This window comes from Boleophthalmus pectinirostris, unplaced genomic scaffold, assembly GCF_026225935.1.
Source record: "Boleophthalmus pectinirostris isolate CB_2022bp ecotype Guang Dong unplaced genomic scaffold, ASM2622593v1 HiC_scaffold_17, whole genome shotgun sequence".
Classification (NCBI taxonomy): Eukaryota; Metazoa; Chordata; class Actinopteri; order Gobiiformes; family Gobiidae; genus Boleophthalmus; species Boleophthalmus pectinirostris.
Genome location: NW_026571115.1, coordinates 37,415,489 through 37,430,856, shown reverse-complemented (window position 1 = coordinate 37,430,856; position 15,368 = coordinate 37,415,489). Strand labels below are relative to the sequence as shown.

The 15,368-nt window shown below is 38.8% G+C and overlaps 2 protein-coding genes across 2 annotated transcripts; one reads left to right on the top strand and one right to left on the bottom strand.

The window, feature by feature from the left end:
• Nucleotides 1–6: 6 nt before the first annotated feature.
• On the top strand, nucleotides 7–5,857 carry LOC129408589 (sodium-dependent neutral amino acid transporter B(0)AT2-like). The gene is made up of 5 exons (XM_055152502.1): nucleotides 7–31; nucleotides 707–899; nucleotides 1,111–1,270; nucleotides 1,746–1,908; nucleotides 2,414–5,857. Exons 2-5 carry the CDS (start codon nucleotides 752–754, stop codon nucleotides 2,810–2,812), a joined length of 870 nt encoding a protein of 289 aa, XP_055008477.1. The 5' UTR covers nucleotides 7–31; nucleotides 707–751; the 3' UTR covers nucleotides 2,813–5,857.
• Nucleotides 5,858–8,752: 2,895 nt separating this feature from the next.
• Nucleotides 8,753–13,869, bottom strand: LOC129408758 (leucine-rich repeat serine/threonine-protein kinase 2-like). The gene is made up of 8 exons (XM_055153121.1): nucleotides 13,734–13,869; nucleotides 13,119–13,219; nucleotides 12,172–12,444; nucleotides 11,079–11,275; nucleotides 10,666–10,738; nucleotides 10,007–10,200; nucleotides 9,348–9,497; nucleotides 8,753–8,888 (listed from the first exon to the last, which is right to left on the bottom strand). The coding sequence occupies exons 1-8, from the start codon at nucleotides 13,825–13,827 to the stop codon at nucleotides 8,753–8,755; spliced, it is 1,218 nt and encodes a 405-aa protein (XP_055009096.1). The 5' UTR covers nucleotides 13,828–13,869.
• Nucleotides 13,870–15,368: the final 1,499 nt, after the last annotated feature.

Below are 15,368 nucleotides of genomic sequence, written 5' to 3'. Positions count from 1 at the left end.
GACCTGCAGCATCGAGAAGGAGCTCAATCAGGTACAACTAATATACACACACAAATATACACACACATACATCAAGAAAAAATAGAAAGTGAGCATGGGAGCATTTTGGCTCCATCCATTAGCTCCAATTCACTTTCTGTAGAAAAAAACATTCCCCTTCTCTCTCTGTGGTTTTCATTTCACTATTTTCTACCTAAATCAAGACCTTAAGAACCATAGACTGTATATGAATGGGCATAGCTAACTCACTAGCTGCCGTTTTCCAAACAGGAAGTTCGAATGTGGGCTTTTCAGGCTCCTTCTGACCCTGGTTTCCATTGACTTACTTTGGAATACTGCTGCCCCTCTCTCTGTAACTGCTGCTGTGAGCCTCAGCATTTTTGTCTTAAAATGTTTGTATTAATCCGCTCTACATGATCCTGATGGGTTTTTTTTCTTGCTATTTTGTTTGTCAGAAAACACTCGTTTAGTTCACTTTTTTATACAGTTTATGTCAATAACAGACAAATCAGGTGCCCTCTTTCCCAGAGTCCCTCTAGTGTTAGCAACATGTTTGATTGACAGCATTGCTAAGTGCCCGCCCCCTGCCAGACAGCAGTGTAGTCAGAATGCCTCGCTCTCTCTCCTCTGTTTAACCCTTTTCTCTCACTTCTTCTCTCTCCTCTTCTCTCCCGTCTCCTCTCTCCTCCCTCTCTTCTCTCCTCAGACTGTTCAGGGCACAGGTCTGGCCTTTATTGCCTTCACAGAGGCCATGACACACTTCCCGGCCTCTCCGTTTTGGTCCGTCATGTTTTTCCTGATGCTGGTGAACCTGGGGCTCGGAAGCATGTTCGGAACCATTGAGGGAATTCTCACTCCGCTCATCGACACCTTCAAAGTCCGGAAGGAGCTGCTCACAGGTACTGAACTGGGTCTGAACCAGGACTGAACAAGAACTAAACCGGGACTGAACCAGGACTGAGTTGGGACTGAACTAGGACTAAACTGGGACTAGACGTTGGACTACATTTATTGATCTTTCACTCTCCCGCTCTCTGTTTTCCTCTCTCTCTCTCTCTCTCTCTCATACTAGTATATATGTTGTTAAAAATTTCTTCTCTGTCTCTACAGTGGGTTGCTGTGTCCTAGCCTTTTCCATCGGACTTATGTTTGTTCAGAGATCAGGGAACTACTTTGTGGCCATGTTTGACGACTACTCTGCCACTCTGCCCCTGCTCATCGTGGTGATCCTGGAGAATGTAGCTGTGGCTTGGGTCTATGGCATCGACAAGTGAGACACACTTCAGTAGCATCTACTGTTCCTAGTTTTTGTCAGTTTTTGTTTAAACTAGTTAAATTTGCAGCTGTCTGCTAAAAAACAACTAAATCTAAATTTGTGCTGCCTTCAGTGGCCTCTGCAATTTCAAGTACTACATGACATCAGCCTGGTGTTTCTGATAACAAGATTACCTGGCTGCAGGGATGGAGTTTAAAGTATTTAACCAATCACACTATTCCTTATATACCTTCTTACCTTGCCCCTCCTCTCCCCTTCTCCCCCTCACACTCCCCTTTAGTCCATCTCTCTCAACTCTATTTGAAATGTACCTGTAGGTGGAGTTTAGGTGTTTAGTCCCCACTCTAATATTGTTTTTGTACAGGCTCTCTAAGGACCTGAAGATTTAATATCATGTGTTATTTAGTTTTTGTGTTTAGGTTTTTCGAGGACCTGTAGATCTAATATTTTTGTGTGCTTTTGTGTTTAGGTTTTTTGAAGACCTTCGGGACATGTTGGGATTCTCTCCGTTTAGGTTCTACTATTACATGTGGAAGTTCATCACTCCGATCCTGCTCCTGCTTCTGCTTGGATCCAGCTTCATCCAATTGGTCATGACTCCTCCCAGCTACAGTGCCTGGAACCAGGAGCAGGTGAGAGAGGGGCAGAGAGAGGGGCAGAGAGGGGCGATAGGTGAGGCAGGAGCAGCGACAGGAGCAGGGGAAAGAGGGGCAAAGATGGGGGGAGACAAGGGAGAGGCAGGAGAAGGGGAGGGAGTCATAAATAATTTCTCCAGAAAATTGACAAAATTTTAGGCTCTTATTGTTTTTTTTTTTTTTTTTTGTTTTTATTTTAAATTATTATATATATATATATATATATATATATATATATATATATATATATATATATATATAACATACACACGTTTCAAGTTTAGGTATGCATTAAATTAAGTGCTTTTTAGTTGATTGGGAGCACTATTAATGAATCCAAACCCAAATTAAGTCATTTCTGAATCAATATGGCCAATTCCAATAAACATAATATAAATAATAATGATCTACATGTGTAACAAATTTATTTATTTTTCTTAAAAATAAATAAATTTCCCTCTATTCTTACTCTCTTTCTCTCCCCCACCCTTTCTCTCTTTAGGCGGCGGAACAGAAGTTGGGTTTTCCCGTGTGGGGCATCATAGTGTGCATCTCTCTGGTCGTCATGGCGATCCTTCCCGTTCCTGTGGTGTTCGGACTCCGCTTCTGTAACATCATCGACGACAGTCCTGGCGGGTTGTCATCCGTATCCTACAAAAAAGGACGGATGATCGCGGAGACACCACAGACCGAAGACGCGGATGACGCTAGCCTCATCCATGGCAAAAGTCCCAGCCAGGAGCCGTCCCCCATGCCCGGAATCTACCGCAAACACGCCGCTAACGCTAACAATGCTAACGGAACAGCAGCGCCCCCGGTGGTCGACACAGCTCCCAACGGACGCTACGGCATCGGTTACCTGATGGCGGAGATGCCCGACATGCCCGAGTCAGACTTGTAGACGTAAAAACGAAAATAAATTTAAAAAAAGGCAAAATTGTGTACAAATTTCAGCGTTTGTAAAGTGTCTGTAGATATCCTGCTTCGTCGACGTGGAACTTAAGGCGTTTTTTAAGTTTAAACTGAGATAATGTAAGAAATGAAATTATAAAATGTCAAAATGTCTTAAAAACCCAAAATCACCTCTACATCTGCGGCTAGCTCCAGTTAGCAATAAAAAGTTACGGTAGCTTCGGAAAATGGACCAATGGACTGTGAGACATAGTAGTTTTGCTTTAGTCCATCAAACTGGCACTAAACATGATCTGATTTTTCTTTTACGAGTTTAATGTCCAAGTCTTAAAGGCAATGAAGGTGAAATGGGGGAAACAGGGATTTGAACCTGCAACTCTCTGGTTATTAGATGATCTCCTGAGCCTCTACCAAAACATACTTCCAGCTCTATCTCCAACTAATGTGAGCACTGAAAAAAGTAGATCAACTTATGGAATGGTCAAAAGAAGCGAGCAAACTTAAAATAAGTGTACATTTCAAATTTGAAATCATGAAGCCAAATGTTTGGCCAATCAAAATGTATTGTTAGTTAAATGTACTCCAAGATCTTCCTTCCTTTGTTACATCAAAATGACTGAAAAATGTATTTAGCAAAGCAATGCTAGAGTTCATTTGCTATACACCACCAGTTAAAAGTTTGGACACACTTCTTAATTTTTTCTTCTTTATTTCCATGATTATTTGCACTGTAAATGCTCACTGAAGGCCTCAGTACTAAGAATCACACATATGTAATGTAGTAAACAAAACATAAACAATATGAACCTCACAATACCTCAAAACTTAAAATGTTTTTATCCACCCTTTGCTTTGAACCCTGCTTTGCATTTCTTGACCCTGATAAGACACAGAAGTGAAAACCATTTCAGGAGACTTACCCAAGAAGCTCTTTAAGAGAAGGCCAAGGGTTTGCAATACTGTTGACAAAGCAAAGGGTGGCTGCTTTTTGGATATTGAATATAAAATTTAAAAACTATTTAGTTGAGTTATTTAACTTTTTTTTTTCTTTGTCCAAACTTTTGACTGGTAGTGTGTATATATTCTTTAGAACCACATGTTAACTCAATTGTGATTTGATTATTGCACTAACTTCTTATAGAAAGATTGACAAAATCAAATTGAAAATGACAGCATACATTTTTGTGTGCACAGAAAGACAATCTGTTTTGGTGATACTAATATGACACCACATTGAAACCACAAAAATATGCACTTAAATAGTTTGGCCCCTGGTAAAATCTAGTATAATTTTTGTTTTGAAATTAAAATTTTAAAAGTTTTGAAAATGAAAGTTAAATCATGTTGATAACCAATTGGTGTAGAAGATTCTATTCAAGCATAGCGCCCCCGGCATTTCAATAATAGGACACATTTGGTCATGTTGTAGAGTTCTAGTTGTACACCAAGAAACCTGTAACATTAACATTGCTATTTAAAATGTTCTGTTTTTTTTTTAGTTGTAATTTGAAATTTCCAATTGTGTACCAAAGTTTGTCCGAAAACATTTCTTATGAGAATAATTTACGATAAATTGTAAAGTTTAAAGGTCTAGAGGTGACTTTGGGTGGTACTGAGTTCAAGTCCTGCTGAAAATGGTATTTTTGTAGCGGCTCCTCTGATTGGCTGTTACCGTTTGGCTCCTCTGATTGGCTGTTACGGTTCGGCTCCTGTGATTGGCCGTGGCGGTACGGCTCCTCTGATTACAGTTCATTCTTCTGGTCACAGTGTTGGGAAGTAAAAACCATGTACCAAAAATACATATTCAGAATACTTCCACTTTCATTTAGGTGTTATTCAAAACACAATTACTTTCCTAAAATCAGTTATTTGATGCAAGTTAAATATACACTATGTAACTTTTCTAATGGAGGTTCAGCCATCTGCTTGTTACCATGGAGATGTTAATGCTTTGCCTGGAATGTTCTAAAGTTTGTTATTTATCTAGCATGTATGCAATTACAAAATGTTACATAGTGTATCTTTAAGCTTCAGATGGCACAGTATTAGTGAGGAAAAAAAAGAGACAAACAGCTGTACATTACATCTGAAGGAGCGGTGCAAGAATCACAAATGTTCAAATCATTTCTTATTGTCACATAAAGCTTTTCTTACTTTAGTCTTCCTCACAGTGGGAAGAGCAACCACAACTTTTACTCAAATGTACTCAAGAGTACTGTTACACTGTACAATATATAACTCAAGTTAGAGTACTATTACACTGTACAATATATTACTCGAGTAAGAGTAAAAGTATGCAGCGTTCTTAAAAAATGTTACTGTTGTAAATGTTACTAAGTACTATCAACCTTTGTTTTAAACCCAGGTTGCATTTTTTTACTCTGTATTCTGATTGGACATTGTACATTTTAAAGCTGGTATTGAGTATTCTGTAATGAAATACATTTTGGAGGTATTCTTCCCAACACTGATCTGGCCTCAGTGAAGCAGTATAAACAAGTCTCCTGGACGTTTGATACTTGAAAATGTGCACTGCTTTTTTCTTATTTTAAAGATTCTAATGATAAAAAAAAAAAAAAAACACAAAAAAAACAATAACTCTGATATTTCAGTAAACACAAATCAGCCATAACATTAGGAGGACAGACAGCAGCCTATGGTCAGGCTCTAACCTGGTTTAGTCTTGGTTTAGTCCTTGTTTAAATCAGGTTTAGTTCTACTAGACTTGTTTTTCTCCTGAGCTAGCTACACATGTTGTATTCCTAGTTTTGAGTGAGACCTGGTTTAGTCCGAGAGTAAACTTGGTTTAGACTTGGTTCAGTCCAGGCTGAGTGAAATCAGGTTGAGTCCTGGTTTAGACCCTGGTGAAACCTGGTTTAGTTCTGCCAAGGTGTGTTCTTAGTTCTGATTTAGTCCTGGTGTAATCCTGTACCTGGTTTCGGACTATGTATTAGAAATATTATGTCCGATTTGTGTACTGTTAAATATCTCACAGTATTTCACATTTTTCCCAAACAGAAAAAGCAAATCCTGATGAAGTCTACTGTTTTCATGAGCGATACTTGAATCTGTAACACAGAGCACCTTTAATGTGACTTATGCAGTAAACAGACACACGCACACATAAACCTGATGGTTAGCATGACATGAATTTAGTTTCAATCTTGATTTGAGTCATTTTGACACATGTAACCTTTCACATAATTGTTTTTAATTCTGACCAGTGCTGAAAGAAAAATTGGTTTAAAATAAGAGGAGGAAATCTGTTGAAACAAGTTAAAGCCACAGTATGCAACTTTTTAGCTGAAAAAAAAAAAAAAAATAATAATAATAATAAAAATAAATAATAATAATAACAATAAAAAATAAAAAAAATAATCGGAATTGCTCAAATCAAAATTGTAAATTCAAGTGTTTAACCCCTTTCACTTCTATTGTATCATTTTGTGTTTCTTCGAATGTTGTCCAGGTGGTTAACTCTGCAAGCCCCTATTTGAAACAATGTGCCTAAGTCATTCTAAGTGTGTGGGGAAAATGAAGGTTTATTTAAAGATTTCTGTATGGTTTAGACCTGTTTCAGACCTGGTTTAGATCTGATCTGGTTTAGACCCAGTTTAGTCCTGGTTTAAGCCTGGTTTAGTCCTGGTTTAGACCTAGTTTAGTCCTGGTTTAGTCCTGGTTCAGATCTGGTTCAAACCGGGTTTAGACCAGATTTAGTCCAGGTTCAGATCTAGTTTAGACCTGGTTCAGTCCTGGTTTAGATTTGGTGTAGACCTTATTTAGCCCTGGTTTAGGACCAAATCATTCTAAGTGTGTGGGGAAAATGAAGGCTGCTTATTTTAAAGTGTTGTGTAAATGTAACATAAAATCACTGGTGTTTTTAAGATTTGGGGAAATAATTTTCATTTGAATAGCTTTTCTTGTTTTGTACTAACATGCTCAAGTCTGTCTGTAAATTTTTTTTTTTATTTTTTTTTTCTTCAAATGGCTTTTAAACGCAGTGTCGCCTTTTTCTTTTCTCAAATTAAAGATCAAATTCTGGTCCTCAACAAGATTTTCTGTGTGGTTTGTGGATACCTTGTTTTAGATGTCCTGCAGTCTTGATTTAGTCGTCTCTGTCAAATATATAAATGACCCAACCAAAACAATGACTTGCCATTATTATATAAAATCTCTACACAGGTTCAAACCTTCTTAAATTAGTTGTTTAATAACAAAACAGTCAATATTTTATTACATTTACAAAAAGCAACAAAAGTTCAAAACTCTAAAAACAAAATAACTTTGTAGCATATTTTGTAGCATAAAAACTGGAGTGCTCAAGTTTCACAAAAGTCATTTACAAAATAAGAGGTTTTGAAAATACAGAGTCATGTTTTCCCTTTATAAATGTCTAAACTGTATAAAAGTCTTAATATGTTGGTTTTGTTGAGGATATGAGGTAAGGTTTTGTGCTTCGATCCACTTTGGGCAGATCCCTTTTTTAAGTGCTTTCTGGAAAAAAAACATAAAACACAAGTAGAGGTTTTAATTTGTGGTAATCAAAAATCTAAATTGTGGTAATCAAAAATCTAAATTCTAAATATCTCCTTGGAGACAAGCATTGACACAGCTACAGCGAGTTACAGGTCAGATCTATGGAGAGGGGTGACACAGCAGACAGTAAGAAGGCATGCATTTTCTTTTCATTTTAAGGGCAATTAAAACACCTGTACCTGAATAAACACAAGACGGATAAGAAAGATAGAAAGAAAAATAATATATATATGTATATATTTAAAAAAACTACAAATTATCAAAATACAATTCAAATTCATTTAACAATATTCATTTTAGCTGTGTGTGTTAAATATTATTGGCCTATAGAATGCTGTGATATTCTCAGAAATACAAAATGAATAGCCATTATTATATCAAATTTCGTACACGTGTTCAAAGCTTTTTATAAATTACAAAACAGTTTTTTTTACACATTTATACTTTACAAAACGCATAAAGAGTTCAAAACTATAAAAATCTCAGCATTTTGTATTATAATTAAACTAGAAAATGTGTTGAAGTAAATGCTGCCCTCTACAGGCCAAAGGAAAAAGAGTCCTCTGGTTTTCCTCTAGAGGTGATTTTTGGTACATCTACTGATTACTAAATCAACGTTTATTAGTTTACCTGAATATTTCAGTGCAGAAGCTGGTCCCTCATGCGGGCAGCCATCTTGTCTCTCTTCTCACACACACGGCTCAGATCTCTCACTTCTGTGGCCAAAGCACTGTTCCACATGGACAGCACGGACTCCTCCTCTGACACACACATTTGCAGGTTTTTAGTCAGAAAATGATAAAACTTTTCAAAACATGTGCAGTTTTCTTTATCATGCCCAAAGACAGCTGTGATTGAGTCAAATAAAAAGTAAAAATAAGCGTTAAATATACTCACCGAACTGAGTTTTGTCCTGAGGAAGTTTTCGACCCAAAACCAGAACCACATTTTTCCAGTTTAGTAAATCTGAAAATTTTAATTTAAATTAATGTTTTATTAATTTAAATGTTTTTTGTAAAATCATTTCATATTAGAAACCCAGTGGTGAGCAGGTTAACTATGTTCATGATATATAGAGTCTGTATGTTATAGTCTGTGTATATAGTATGCTGTCTATGAGCAAGACACATTTGACTTTACTAGAAATTCACTGTATGACTAGTTATCACGTAAACCTTTGGTTGGTTTTAATCTAGTGGCATTGAAATCACTCGCAAGCTTTTTCCCTTGTATTAATGTCTAGTTTGTACATTTTCCATCATAATTCCACTCTGATAAATTGATACTAAACTTAGTATTTCCTTACCGCTGTTGGATGGGACGATGCAGCGCACAGACTGGCAGTGCGGCCCCAGAACTTGCAGAGCCTGGTTCTTACTGAGCTCCACGAGGATCATATGACCTCCTCTGGTCCCGACCCAAAGACACACACCAAAGACTGGACCAGGAGAGACTTGACCTGAGCCCAGGCGGGGGTGCTGTCCGTGGGATGGTCCTGCTGTGAGGGTCTGCCCCGAGAGCTGCTCTGCCTGAGGAGAGAGAGAGGCAGCATTTTAATATATTTTTCTTATTTATTGTGCTTGGTCATGCACAAAACAATAAGGCAGATAACAATTTAAGTTCTCAATTTGCTTGTTTCCTGTGAATGTTGCAATGTCTGTTTACTTAATTGTAGAACTCTTTGAAAATTGGTGAGGACTTTAAAATATCCGGATATATGTAATATTGAAATAAGTGAAAAAGGTTTCATCTGTACAGCAAAGAAGAAAGAAATCACATCATCGGAGGTAAATACTGGCAACAGTTTCTGAAGCTATTGTGAAAAAATCATTTCACTTTTATTTTATTTGTACTGACAGAGAAGATGTTAAACTTTGTGCTAGTTTTTGTTTCATGTGGTGGTTAATATCTCATTACGTACAGAGATATAACCATAAACCAGGTTGACAAATATGTTCAGAGATTAGATAGTATTCTATTTTATTTACCTGATCATTTGAGCACAGTCGATGCAGTCCACCATCCTCTCGGTGCGTCTGTCCCAAACCTCTACTGAGCATGCTCCAACTTTACTCACATAAACCAGTTTGTCCACAGCCAACCGCGAGATACAAGCCTCAGAGCTCAATGTACGAGACCTGGGACAAAAGAGACAGATGTATTTAAGGCAAAGATGGCAAAATGTTTCATAATAGATGGATTATATTTCATTTCATTTCAGTCTAAAACTCTTTTTTAATGTGAGGTGTGTCGTTCACAAAACAAAGAGGAAATTGAAAACAGGTTTTCGATCAGATCATGGACCTTAACCTTGCACAGTAAGACTGATTCTCACAACATTTGTGAGTTCCCAAACTCACAAGAATCCGTCTCAGAGTGGGCCTGTTGTATGGTTCATTGTTTTTCTCTAAACTGGGTGCAACAAAAGTTTGTTTGTCATTTCCAGTCACTTTCGAGAGTTGTTCCACATTGAAAATATGTAGAAGGTCAGAGTGTCACACATATGAATCTGGTGTGAGCCAGGTTAGATGGACGTCACACTCCACAGACTGTATGCCTGATACCATAGACGGTATAAACATGGGTTGGTACTTACTGTAACGCAAAGCTGGTACCATAGACTGCATAGACATAGACTTGTACTCACTGTAGAGCGGGGCTGGGTTTGGTGTCGATACTTTTACACACATCGTACTCTGCTGTAAACGAGAGGATCCTGGAGCCACAGCTCCCCCACAGCGCCCCCCGACTGTCTGCAGAGTGACTGCACAGTCCCAGACCCAGTACTGGAGTGTTTATGGTGCCCAAGCACAGGGTCTTCACTGGCTCTCCATTCTCCTCCTGACACAAACAAAAAACATGTTATAAATATAAACTGATTTAGATTACAAAATACCGATAATACTAAGACAAGACTACTACTACTACTACTATACACTGTGAATATATTATTTTTGTTTAAAAACTTGCATACAATTGATTTTTCTAACTTGGTTTGGTGGATAGTGCATGTAATAAATATTTATCACAGGTTTACATCAGTTAAGTGGCAGTTTGTGGATTTTATTTTATTTGTCAAATCATAATTATTGTGTAAATTAAATGAGGTTTGAGTCCAGACTTGAGTCCAGGTTTGAGTCCATGTTTCAGTCCATGTTTTGTCCAGGTTATAGTTCAGATTTTAGTCTATGTTTTGTTCAGGTTCTAGTGCAGCAGGTTTTAGTTCATGTTTTTGTCCAGAGATTCTAGTCCAGGTTTGAGTTGAGATTTTCGTCCAGGTTTATTCCCACTATCACTTATGCTCACCTGGAGAGCTGAGTCTTCATAAACGGTGAGAGTTCCATCTGCTGTCCCCACCAGCAAGTAACTCCTCCTCTCCCTGCAAAGACATTAATATGAGATTTTTGTTCTTCATCCACAGGTTTGATGATGAAAAATGATGTAGCAGATCCTTCACCAGATATAATATTAAAATAACAAGCATTTGAATGTAAATTGGGACATGCTTGTTGGAACAACAAAACAACAAACAAACAAAAATGAGCACAAATATCTTACTTATTAAGTTCCATAGAATGCCATTTAAACACATCTCATCCATCTCACTAACCAATAGACATGACTGAATCCAGATTAAAGTTCTACATGTTCATAATACTATCATTCTAAAGCTATTCAGGAAAGGTTCATTTCTGTGACTGTGACTTTCTGTTTCTTACGTGCGTTTGGGCTGCAGGTGGAAGTACAGGGAGGTGACAGCGTCGGACACGCTCTGCAGATGGTGCCTCTGGGTCCAGTCCTGAGTGTTCTGAACAAACAGGGACCCGGACTGAGTACCGCCCACCAGCCAATCACAGCCCTCCTCCTGTGAGTTAGGGACCAGAGCCAGGCACAACACTGGACTGGAGTCTACCACCTGAAGCGAGAGGGAGAGGCAGGAAGAGATGAGGGAAAGGAGGTGAGAGGAGATGGAGAGAGAAAGGGAGAGGAGGGAGAAATGAGGGAGAGAGAAGGGAGAAGTGAAAGAGACAGATAGAGAGCGAGAGAGAGAAAGAGAGAGAGAGGGAGAGAGAGAGAGAGAGAGGAGAGGAGAGGGAGAGGATGGAGAGGGGAGGGAGAGATGAGGGAAAGAGAAGGGAGAAGTGAAAGAGACAGATAGAGAGCGAGAGAGAGAAAGAGAGAGAGAGGGAGAGAGAGAGAGAGAGAAGGAGAGGAGAGGGAGAGGATGGAGAGGGGAGGGAGAGATGAGGGAAAGAGAAGGGAGAAGTGAAAGAGACAGACAGACAGCAAGAGAGAGAGAGAGGAGAGGAGGGAGAAAGAGAGAGAGAAAGAGAAGAGAGAAGAGGGAGAGAGGTTTTTTCACATCAACAACACCATTTTAACAACACCCTCTGCTGCTGTTTTGTTTGTAACCCTCATCATAAATCGAACCACTGGAGTATTTACTATGCACATAAAATATTTAAGTTACGCTAAATCAAATACCAGGACTAAGGTGTCCAAAGTACAAATAATGACTAATGTAGAATAGCTGAAAAGTTTGTGCTCAGTGTTTAGAGAGCTCATTTTTCAACTTGTCACACACTTTAAGGCTTTGTTCTTAGGCAAAGACACCTCACCCATCTCTCCTGGGTATGAACGTGGTGTGTGAGAGAGCAATTAAAATGTGCTGGTGCTCAAAGGGGCTGATGGAGCAGATATGGCTAAAAAGATAGTTTACTATGAGTGAAGCCTTGTGAATCTTAGCGCCTAACAAGTGTAAGGTAGAAAAGGTCGCAGAGTCAAAGACACAATTTCTGTTCTTACTCTCACCTGAGTCTGGACGCTGCCAGTCTCCAGATTCACTGCACTGATGTTTCCCTGACGTTTAGAGCTGCTGCCACCTCCGAGCCACGCCACCGGAGTAGAACCACCAACCAGAGCAGAGACCAGACCAGAACGAGGACTAGAGACCAGACTAGAACTAGAGACCGGTCTAGAGACTGGACCAGGACCAGAGCTGAGGGCCAGACAATCTGCATTTAAAGGCAGCACCAGCTCATTCAGCAGACACAGCATGTCTCCACAGTTCAGACGATCAAACACCTGAAAGAAACCAAACAAGATAGAAATTTACAAAGACTACAATGCTATGGGAGCCCTGGTGTTTGGTTACTTTTATGTGCTGGACAGTCAGCTCCATAGGCATGAAATAGATGTAATTGTAATGTAAATGTAATGTAGCAGTTTTGTGTACATTTTGGACCTCAAGTTGAAATAAGTGATATGCTAATATTTTTAACCATAACCCAGATCATAATAACCTAAATTATAATGAGGGCTGTGACTTTCGAGGAATACATTTAGACTATTGTAAGTATTAAATTAAAGATTTAGTGACAGGTAAACCTCACCTGTGCAGAGTAGTGCTGTCACAATACTAAAATGTCAAACTCAATTTTGATACTAAGGAAGACGCAATACGCAATACTGATTCTGATGATGAAAAAATTTTAAAAACACACTTTTCTTTAGGCAATAGACTTTGATTTTCAGTACTTTCTTTTATTTTGGTCCATGGGTATATGCTAGTATATATGTGGTCTTATACTTGTTCTGATACAGCTCAAGATCATTCTAAACTATTCAAGGTTCATTCAAGGTTCAGTCCTGTGACTGGAACTTACTTATTAGTACTATATATACTTATACTTGCTCAAATGAGTATTTAGTTTTGATACTAGTTTTAGTATCGATTAGTTTCAATGCTGTAGACTCACTTGTGCAGAGGAGGGTCTGTCATGGGGGTTTTCCCTGAGACAATCCTTCATCAGAGCCTGGAATCTGGGCCAAGGACTCAGACCGTAGTGCTTCACTGGGTCTGCAACAAGAGAATATACATTCAAATTAAAAACATCTATGTCGTATTAACTGCTAACACATAACATATTTAGATCACCGTGTTTATTGTTTTGCTATATTCAGTGAAAAAATGTATTAACATGTTGAGTTAATAACATCCCCTTTGCTCCCCTGCGTTAAGTCACTCTCCCCTTCCCATTTACCAAGTTGCTGTGTTTTGTACTCTGTTTTTGTATATTTATTGTATATGGAATTGCCTATCTCTGTAGAACAAAAGATAAAACGTAGCTGTTAACTTGAAAACTAGTCTAATATTAAAGAGTCATGCAAACACATTATTCAAATGGGGTGAAACAAAACACAACTCAAGGTATGTTTTTGAGAACTATATTATAACATGGCTTAAATCTCACAAGAGTCAATTCTGCACGATATAGACCCTTTAACCTAAAAAAAAACAAAACACTTTAATATTGAATTAATTAATTTACTTATTTATTTATCAAACCAAAGGAGATTTTATTTCTGTGTACCTGGCAGTTTCCCACGCACAGCCGCTTCGTCGAACTCGCTGGGGAACTTGACTCCTTCGGTGATCCTCTCACCACAGGTGAACAAGTCAAACATGAGTAGCCCAAAAGAGAAGACGTCTCTGCTCTGTAGTCATAAATGAGTCCTCCACGAGCCACCTCTGGAGCACGAAAACCTAAACAGAAGGATGTGTTTTGAAATATATTTATATTTCTAAACTGTGGAGCAGGAATTTGAATAAAAATCAGTTAAACGATCACAGACACATCAGGCTGTTACAGTAGAAAACAGAAACTGACTAAATGCACATTCTGATCCACTGTGTATAAATGTTGACATAGACGATACAGTGAACCAGGGCACACAAGTAGTCTGTCGGCATCTCAGTGCTGTGTCCTTGAGCAAGATACTTCACCAATCTTACATAATGCTAACGCAGGGCATTATCGTTATTACCATAAGTGAGGGAAGTGAATAAATAGTGTAATTTAAATTAAGCAAAAGAGGAAGGTATGGTAGATTTACATTTTTATTGTTGACCTAGGCGAATGTGTCCTCTGCATCTGACCCAGTGTCTCTGGGTTAAAGCTGTCAGGAGCAGTGGGACCCAGAGTTAGTGGTCAGGACTGCCTGAGTTGGAGGATTTGATCTTTCTGTATGTTTTGGGTTGATCAGAGAAACCATAGTGCCCAGAGGAAACCCATCAAGACACAGTAAGAACATGCAAACTCCACACAGAAAAGCCTGGATGACTTGGGAGTTGAGCCTGGAACGTTCTTGCTATGTGGCATGAGCACTAGCCACTCAGCCACAGTACTTTTCATCTGTCTTTCTACTTACCTGGTGTGCCCTCAGTGTTGCACCAGACTCACCTCTCTGTGTCATACCTGTCTCACCTGTCTGTCTCACCTGCCTCGTCTGTCTGTGTCTCACCTGTACATGCGTCACCTGTCTGTCTCCTCACCTGGCGTTCCCTCTGCACTGCGCACGCCCATGCTGCAGCAGTACTGTGCGATGCCGTAGTCTGTGATCTTGGCGATAGTTTCAGAATCTGTCTTCAGGTTAAACAGGAGCACGTTATGGGGCTTTAGGTCTCTGTAGATGATCATGGACGAGTGAAGGTACCTGCAAAAGAGTCCAATTTTACTTAATGTGGGAGATTTTTTGATTGGTTTTCTGTTATGAAAAAAAAAAAAAAAAAAAAGATCAAATAAGTTGAGTTCTACATCAGGACATTGTAGAATCCCTCTAGTTTAAACAGAGCTAGAGGACAGATCAGAACACTATGGTAGAATTTGCTGTTGAACTGTCAGATTGCAGATTTGTTGACCTGGTTTATGGTTCATATCTCTGTAATTACGAAGCCTGAGTTAGACCTGGGTTACTGGCACAAAGTCCAATGTCTTCTCTGTCAGTAAATTTCGCATACAATTAGCAGTATATAGGTCCCAGGCTATTTAATTTTAAAGTATTTGCAGTAGTCCAAAGTTATTCCTCATTTACCATACCCTTTCATAGAATCCTTATTATTCTCCACAGTTCGTTTATAAGCACTTTTTACAGCTCTAAAGGACTAGAGCGAAGTGTTGGTGTCACAGTAAAGCTAACAACAACTAACATGCTAATAGTGCACAAAC

Excerpts from the sequence above, each read along its gene's own strand:
- LOC129408589 (XM_055152502.1), top strand. The coding sequence starts at position 752 with ATGACACACTTCCCGGCCTCTCCGTTTTGGTCCGTCATGTTTTTCCTG. Across the intron at positions 1,271-1,745 it reads TGGGTCTATGGCATCGACAA|GTTTTTTGAAGACCTTCGGG; the intron begins GTGAGACACACT and ends TTTTGTGTTTAG. Across the intron at positions 1,909-2,413 it reads GTGCCTGGAACCAGGAGCAG|GCGGCGGAACAGAAGTTGGG; the intron begins GTGAGAGAGGGG and ends TTCTCTCTTTAG.
- LOC129408758 (XM_055153121.1), bottom strand. The coding sequence starts at position 13,827 with ATGTTTGACTTGTTCACCTGTGGTGAGAGGATCACCGAAGGAGTCAAG. Across the intron at positions 11,276-12,171 it reads CTGGCAGCGTCCAGACTCAG|GTGGTAGACTCCAGTCCAGT; the intron begins GTGAGAGTAAGA and ends CTCTCGCTTCAG. Across the intron at positions 9,498-10,006 it reads AAACCCAGCCCCGCTCTACA|GTCTCGTACATTGAGCTCTG; the intron begins GTGAGTACAAGT and ends CTTTTGTCCCAG.